Source organism: Typha latifolia, chromosome 12 (assembly GCF_019914945.1).
Source record: "Typha latifolia isolate L0001 chromosome 12, TyphaL0001v2, whole genome shotgun sequence".
Classification (NCBI taxonomy): Eukaryota; Viridiplantae; Streptophyta; class Magnoliopsida; order Poales; family Typhaceae; genus Typha; species Typha latifolia.
Window position 1 is genome coordinate 8348613 of NC_133097.1, and position 8385 is coordinate 8356997.

General features: G+C 38.3%; 1 protein-coding gene across 1 annotated transcript; it reads right to left on the reverse strand.

Annotated features, from left to right (window-relative positions):
* Positions 1-4664: 4664 nt before the first annotated feature.
* On the reverse strand, positions 4665-7560 carry LOC140798509 (uncharacterized). Its single transcript, XM_073152359.1, has 2 exons — positions 7511-7560; positions 4665-5941 (listed from the first exon to the last, which is right to left on the reverse strand). Exons 1-2 carry the CDS (start codon positions 7535-7537, stop codon positions 5186-5188), a joined length of 783 nt encoding a protein of 260 aa, XP_073008460.1. The 5' UTR covers positions 7538-7560; the 3' UTR covers positions 4665-5185.
* Positions 7561-8385: the final 825 nt, after the last annotated feature.

Here is an 8385-nt window from a genome sequence, read left to right on the forward strand (position 1 = left end):
TTGCATTTAGGGCCCTGTATGCCGACAGTAAAGATCAACTAGATGCATCTTCATGGTGATTCCTAACTAGTTGCTCGTCAAGAAAGTTGTGTGTGCTCCTTGTGTCAACGAGGATACACACTATATGCTTCCTTATCAATCCATCGACGTGAAGAGTCTTGGGAGGTGTTGCAGATCCGACGTAGGCGTGGAAGATGTCACTAGGGGTGGAGAAGTGGATTTGGGAGTTGCTGTTGTTATATGCACACAATGGCACAAGGTGAGTCACAAGGAGCTGATCTGGATTCGGTTAAGAGCTATTCCTCTCCACTGTTGGAAACTATATACATTTCATGAAAATTGTTGAAAACTTTGGTACTTTGATAATGATGGATGAGAGGACAATGAAGAAAATAGATCTCAAGGCAGCAAGACTGAAAGTAATGGTTAAAGATATTGTAGAGATACCTGTGAAATTAGCTGTTATGGTTGAGAATATGGTGTTTGAGGTGAGCTACGAGAATGAAGGCTCTAAACAGAAAATGGAAGGGGCAAAAGCTTATACTTTGGTCAGAAAAACAAAACTGGAATCAGGACCAAAGTAGTTTTCATGACGGGGAAATGGGAAAATAACTTCCCTAGGATGGCCCTGGAAAGTGTTCTTCAAGTGAGAAAGTTGACAAGAGAGCAACTAATAATCAAGGTGCTCGGGGAAAGGAGGAAACGGTTGATGTCAAATTTGGGAGTGATCAAAAAGGAAAGGATGAAAAGATTAACAATAAAGAGGATGACAGAAAAGAAAAGAAGGAAGATGATGATGGTTCAGTAAACTCGCCTGAGCCTGAATCTAGGAGGACCCAAGGGGAAAAAGAAAGTAAAGAGAGTTATTTTGGTAGAGAAAATCTGGCAAGGCAAAAAGATAGTGGTAGAGAAGAACACTTGGGAAAAAAATTGGAGGCTGCTGGTGAAAAAGTGGAGTGGGAAAATGGGAATTTGGCGGAAGAAGAGGAAGAAAAGGATATTGATGTTGAAGGACAGGATGACTGGCAAATCACTATTTATTCGGATGTGAGCATTTTAGATGTGGAACCAATTCAAGCTGTTGAAGCTTAGCCAACGAAGAAATATTCCAGGAAAAGAACTAGCAAATACCATCAAATAGCAACAAGAAGCAGCATAAAGGAACATTATCAAATTAGGGAGGTCAGGAGAGAGGTCCATTCAGCAACAGATAGTGGAGTTTGGACAAGCCAGGACATTGGAGCTGGAGAGGAAGAAAAGAGATCAAATAGGTAAAGACCCGTTTTTACAGTGTTTATGTTTTTCCAAATTTTCAGATTCTAATTATATTAATAGAAAGGAAAATCAGACTGTGAGAACTACTGCTGAATTTTGAACTGAGAAAATTACTTGATGGTGATGAAATTTAGAGCTCTTCTGAAGTCCTCTTTTGATTTCTTTATTAGAGTTGGCAAATATGTTGTGTATTAAGATGTTAACCCTTCAGCTACAGTGCAAGGAGGATGATCAGCATCCGCAATCAAAACAATAGTAATTTCAAAAACGAAAACTGTAGTTACATAGTTCACTATAGATTAATTAGCTTACAATAATTGGCAAGGTTGCTTGACTTTGTTACAGTGCAGTGGAAGTCGTCTTTGATTATTCTGCGAGCGATCAAGAGATAGATGCTTGGAAAATCTAATTCGATTTGAGCCGTACTTAGCGAGTCATTTAATAAGGAACAAGTTTGTTGTAGCATATGACCGACTATTGACTTGTCCCTAAACATCCAAGAGGTGAATATTCGGGGTCCCCATTTGAACAAATTTCTACAGAAACACTTGTCTACGTGGACCCCAGTTAAATTAAATGCAATCAAGCCGAGTAAAATACGTAGTTAGTTCTCTACTTCTCTCCAAGGGTAAGGGCAAGAGCAAGGGTAGGGAGAAAAATACAAAGTAAAATAGATATTTAACAGGAACTTAAACATTGAACACCCGGCTTTTTAAGAAAAATATTAGATAAGTTTTATGTGATTACAACGAGAAGTTTGGCTGGGACCAGAAAAGAACGCTATCAATTTCGTGAATCTCAATTCCTATTCAAGCCAGGCTGGAAAGAAAAATATATTGATTTGGTCTAAACGTAGTCATTAAATTGCACATAACCGGATAAGAACAAATGCACACGCGACATTTCCTCTTTTTTTCCTTTTTTTTTTGGGTTTGAATAGTCTAGTGAAACTAGCTAGTACGGCTGAGAATTATGAACTCGGAATGCACCACCAGACAGAATAATCGGAACCAGCAGTCCGGTGACAGAAACCAGGATCTTCACGACCGTCGGTGGGTGTCCAAGCTCGGACGATTGAATACTTGCGGTGCCAAGATAAGACCAGTAACTACATAATTTACACTTATGTAGTTAGGGTAAAATTAAAGTTTCTCGACTAAAAATTACTTTCGAGCCTTGTAAGTCTGCTCAGGCTCAGCTCAGCTCAACTCGAGCCGAACTTGAGTCGAGCCAGACCGAGTCCGAGCTTGAAATGAGCCTACTATCAAGCCGAGCCGGATCGAGTTGGACCGAGCCAAATAGAGGAGGACGAGGCGGTGGCTTGGCTAAAGAGGAGGACAACAACGAGATAGCTTTGAGGAGGAGGATGAGGAGGAGCCAGTTTGCCGAAGGAGGAGGCAGGCCACAGTGGAGGAGGTGGCGGGTTAAAGAAGGAGGAGGAGCAGGAGGAGCAGGATTAAAGGAGGAGACGAGTTAGATAAAAAGGGGAGAGAGAGGGGGGATGGATCCTACGGCAGAAACAGAGCCTCGTGAGCCGTGTCCAGTGCTCTCAGTGCCCAAGACAGAGATTGGGGCGACGAATATAGGTGGGCCGTGGTGGAGAAGACGGAGAGATGAGCCATGGTGGAGGAGGAGCCGGGTTAGAGGAGGGAGGAGGAGGGTAAGTTGATGGAGGAAAAGAGGAGCGTGACTCAGATGAAGGAAGTTGAGATAATAAAAAAAATAAGCTTTACTTCTCAATTAGCCTTTAAATTGAGCCTATCGGGCCAAGCCTAGTGAGCTAGCTCCAGCTCAGGCTCAACTCAAAAGTAATTTCGAGCCATCAAACTCAGCTCGGGCTCGGGTCAGCTCTAACCGAGCCGAGCCTGAGTCGCTCGTTTATTTTGCCAGTCCTATACATAACTCCCTGATAAACATTAATTTTTATATATATAAAAGACCCTTTTATTTAAGATCATCGGATGAAGCTATTAAACAATATATATTTGTGTTTAAGAAAAGCAGAACCAATCACTCGTTTGCTTAAATAAAATCACTCGTTTGTATCTAAACCCTAGGCAATGATATCACTCGTTTGCTTAAATAAAATCGGAAGAAATATTAAAAACGAAAGGCAGAGATGAACGCCAAGATTTTAATGTGGAAAAATCCAAACGGAAAAAAACCACGGATCTAAACTCGGATCAAAACCAATCACTAGAATAGTAGTTGTTACAAGACTAACTCACAAAACAATCCGTCGATCCAAATGACTTTGTTCCTCTCAGTCTTGCTCGCTAGAACTCACGATTCACCGCTTCTCGTGATTGATATCCAACCTCAGTAGCCCTTGAGATTGATCTTTCGTCTAGCCCTTAAGACGAAAGATTAAGCTTTATAGAATAGTAGGACCTTGTTGGTTTAAGAAACAATGCAGCCTCAAGAGTTGACCTTCAAATTATTTCACCAATCCCCCTAGAGTTAGGGCATCACTATACTTATATAAGATCTCCAAGATAGAGCTAAATCCAAGTCTTATCCGAACTCACGAAAGTCCAAAAATTACAAACTTCGTAGGTGCGTTCGAACGCGGCCCGAGTGCATTTGAACGACCTGACTTGATCTCAGGTGCGTTCAAATGGGCCCAAGTGCGTTCGAACGCGGCGGCTTGATTTTCACAGGTTGCGTTCGAACGACCAAGGTTGTGTTCAAATGCCCGTAGAAACACACTTATTGTCTATGCGAACGTCTGGCACCGCGTTTGAACGCGCTTGTGAACGCGGTGTTTCTGTTTGTGCGAATGCATGTGCCCGCGTCCGAACGCGCTTGTGAACGTGGTGTTTCTATATGTGCAAACGCATATGCCCGCATTCGAACGCGCTTGTGAACGCTGCTCTCTGTCTATGTGAACGCCCGTGAACGCGGCTGTGAACTCGTAAACTTTTCTCCATTAACCTTGGAATCCATCAAAACAAATATTTTCTAGACTTATATAAAAACTCATATACATGTATAAAAATATTTAGAATATTTTGTACACAATTGCTAATAATAAAAACCTAACATCCCTACTCTGCATTCAATTGAAGATAGTTTTATCCACTTAGATCAGTATTTCTCAAAATCTTTTTCTTATCACCAAAGGCCTTGTTAGATATAAAAAGGATAAATAAATATTTGATAACTAAACCGTTTTCTGAACCAGTTTAGAGAGAGTTTCTAAACTCAAAGCAAGCATAATGGCCCAAAACATTTTAGTAAGAAGCAAATATGCAGGATTTCATAGAGATACTAAATAAAAAGATTTTAGTAAGAAGCAAATATGCTACGACAAGACTTGGGATAAAAGGATAAAGAAAGAACAAAGGGTTAAATAATTGAAAAACGAATACATGTAAAGACTTGTGTCGAGACACAATTAAACTTGCACGCGCGGTATTTTTTTATTTTTATTTTTTTGGTTTAAATGGAATAGCGAAACTAGCTAGTACCGTAAAGCTTTTTGGCGAAGTACGCCATAGGACAGAGAATAATCGGAATCACTAGTGCGGTGTCGAAAATCAAGATCTTCACGACTGTCGGCGGGATGTCGGAGCTTGAAGATCGAGGCTTGAATACTTGCGGCGTCAAGATAAGACCGGATATAATGGCGACGAGCAGGAAGTACACGAAGGCCTTCAGGTGCCCGGAGTATTTTTCTGTCCCCAGATACATACAATAAGCAATTATCAGAATTGCATAATACACTACAACAACTGCGCCGACGCAGATTGCCTTGAACTCCTTTATGAAACTTCTGGAGTCGTCTGGTGTTGTGCCCTCAGGCTCAGGAGCCGTTGTCCGTAATTGATCTAGTCCGTCAAACCATATGAATATGACGCATGCAATTAACAGCGGAGTGGTTGAAAGCACTACAAGCCCATCTAGGAATTCAGCAGCAAGGATTCATGGCAATCCACGCAAGGGGGACCAGCGTCGCACAGTTGAGAAACTTAAGAGTTCTGATTAGCAGGAAACTAAATCTCAGGGGCATGCAAGAGATCATCGTCGGGCACAGACCAAGCGTAGATGCTAAGTAGGTCACGGACAGATCGGCTCGGGATGTACGTTCTTGGAAGGAAGAATTCTTCACGTAGGCGAGGATCAAAGCAAACTGCAATCCGAAAGATAGCGTTTTGGTGAGCAGGGACAGTTCGGAGATTCTATCTATCTCGGACTCTTCAGCGGAGTTGACGTTATCATGTTGATGTTCGTCTGTTCGTGTTCCGTGGAAGACAACCATGCCAATGACCAAAAATATTTGAACGGGAAGGATGATAGCTATCAGAGCATTGACATCTATGAGGAACAAGAAGCCGCTGAATGTGCTCATCTCCCAGAAGCCGATAAAGCAGACGAAGGCTATTAGACTACGACGGCTGACTCTACAACAATAGTAGACCACCCACATTAAGATCACTGAAGCTGAAAGAGTCATAAAGACGGATATGAAGCAGAATACAGAAAGCAGCTTCTCGTGACTTCCCACTGTTGAAAATTGAGGGATATCGACTGTCATTACTGCTGCTGCCAATCCGATGAGAACTACAATTGTAACAAAGAAGGACGCAAAGATTCGGGTCCTCAACTTGCTCGTCACTACATGACTTGGTTCCGCATTTGTTGCTCGGTTTACAACTAGATCTACCTGCAGATCATGAGAAAATTCAAGAAGGCCAGTTTTGTCGCCGGATAAGAAGAATCTAGAATATGAAAAAATAGAATGACGTTCTTCCTATTTGACCCGAAACTGATCCAAAAGATCTGAGTTCATTCTCAGCTTCCTATACCCCACGAGGTTCCTCGCGACTATTGCAGGGCAGTAAGCTCTGCTCTCTCGCGACCATGGACTAATCACGCTCTCTTTTTTTAATTTTTTAAGTGTTTGGTTGGAAATTAAATAATAAATATAATAATATATTAGATAAAAATAAGAAATAAAAATTGGTGTTTAGTTAGGACAGTTGAGAGATAAAAATGATCAAATTAATCTTATTGTCCTTTAGTTAGGCTCTTACGTTTAACATATTTGTCACTTACAACCTCTATTATAATTATTTATAAATTGAGTGCTATTTTTTGTCAAATATATATAGAGAAAACACTCTGTATTAGATATATACACTAACATCATTTGAACAGATGACATAAAAAGATAATATTTCGTCAACTATAAATATATTTTTTTCTTCTAAAATAACTAACATACTTCTCGTTTTTTTTTTTTTTTTTCTTCCCTTTGTCCAGGGCAGCTTTGTCCAGGGCACCCTGAGATTACTACTTTCTTATAAAAGCATAAATCTCGTTGAGTCAAACTCATAAAATAATGCTTTCTCCAAATGGAATTGCTCTCATCTACACGATTTTATTGTAAGAGAGGTTAAGAAGGAAAAAAATAAATCCTCTTATTTATAGAAACTCACAAAATTTCAAGACAAAAGCAATAAAAAAATGGAGGGATCAATCACTAAGTTTTACCTCTTTGAAAGAGCGTAGCCAGAGATCAACCACCTACAAGGATCTAACCTAGAGCTTCTTTAATATTTTGAGTTGGCATGTAGCTTGAATTTGGTATTCTGATTTGAGGTATAGCTTGAGTTTGGTATTATGAGTTGAGTATATGTTGGATTGAATTAAGTTGAGCATAGATTGGGTATAATAGGTTGGGTAACTCTAACTTATATAACGGTATTTTCATGATCTTAACCTAGGACTTTAATACTGTTTAGTTAACAAATCTAATAGCATAATATTTTTTATACATATTTAATAAAATATGGAGCTCGATTTATAAATAATAAAAATAAAAAGTGTAAATCATAAATACATTAAAAAGTCAGTGTGTTAAATTTAAATTTTCCTAAATAAAAGATTACATCTTTTTGTGCTTTTCTTTTGGACTTCTGGCTTTCCTTAGTAATCAGATTCCATCACTTTTTTTAAGGTTCCCTAAATTTCTAAATTTTTCTTTTTGCGGTACTAAGGTAGAATTTTGAAGTTAGAAAACATGATAGAGTTTCAAGATTTTGTTTCTTTGTGACTAATTCTTTGCATCATCAAGATCCGAAACAAAATTCGCAACCTCGTAAAATGGTGAGGAGTGTCCATTTTATAAAAATTAAATCAAAACAAAAGCAACGAACTCGATCGTATACTCCAAAAATAGTCAATGAAACCCATGCATTATTGCAAGCTAATTAAGAGAAGATAAGCTTACCTTAATATTTATTCCTATGGTCGGCATTGTGCAGAAGAGCGTGTAGGAGATGTAGTAGGCAGGAATGTAATTAATAGGAGTATATATAGAAGAACACTGAGAAGATGGAAGCAGGAAGACGTCAAGAATGTCTACGCGTTGAGGGAGAGGCAAAAGACTCAGCATTGACTTACCTTTTCGTAATTTTTTACATTTAATAGATAATTATATTAAGATCTCAACAACTATTACCTATTTTAACAAGCAAAAGTCTCTTCTTCTTCTTTTTTTTTTTTTTTTTTGCACATTTATTTTTTTAACTATAAAAAATATCTCTAATCTCCCGACAGTATTAATGAAAAATGTCAAGTTATCATTTTACTTTCGACTTTACTTTTTTTTAATATAAAGGTAAAATGACTGTTATGTGATGTTCACATATTGTTTTTTAATAAACAAATTAATAAATATATAACAAAAATAATAGTTTGAAGATATTTTATAATTAAGAGAATTAATATATCATGAAAAATAAATGAAGGGGTTAATATGAAAATGAAAAATAGTTAGTTAAGTGTGATTGTCTCTTTTTAACACATCAGATTAGACAATCAAAATAATAGTTCTTTTCCAAAAAAGCTGCAGTAACATAGATCACGGTAGATTAATTAGCTTAGAATAATTGGCAAGGTGGGTTGGGTTGACTTTGCTCTAGTGTAGTGGAACTCGTCTTTCATAATTTTACCCCCAAATTATTGTGCCAGCTAATTTTTCGAGTCATCGAATTGTCAATCAAGCCAAACTAAAATTCGCAAACAAATATAACTTTTTTTTTTTTACACCCACGTCAAGCTGTACAGATGAACAAATATAATTGATAGTTATAACACTCTAAT

Excerpts from the sequence above, each read along its gene's own strand:
- LOC140798509 (XM_073152359.1), bottom strand. The coding sequence starts at position 7,537 with ATGCCGACCATAGGAATAAATATTAAG. Across the intron at positions 5,942-7,510 it reads CCATAGGAATAAATATTAAG|GTAGATCTAGTTGTAAACCG; the intron begins GTAAGCTTATCT and ends CATGATCTGCAG.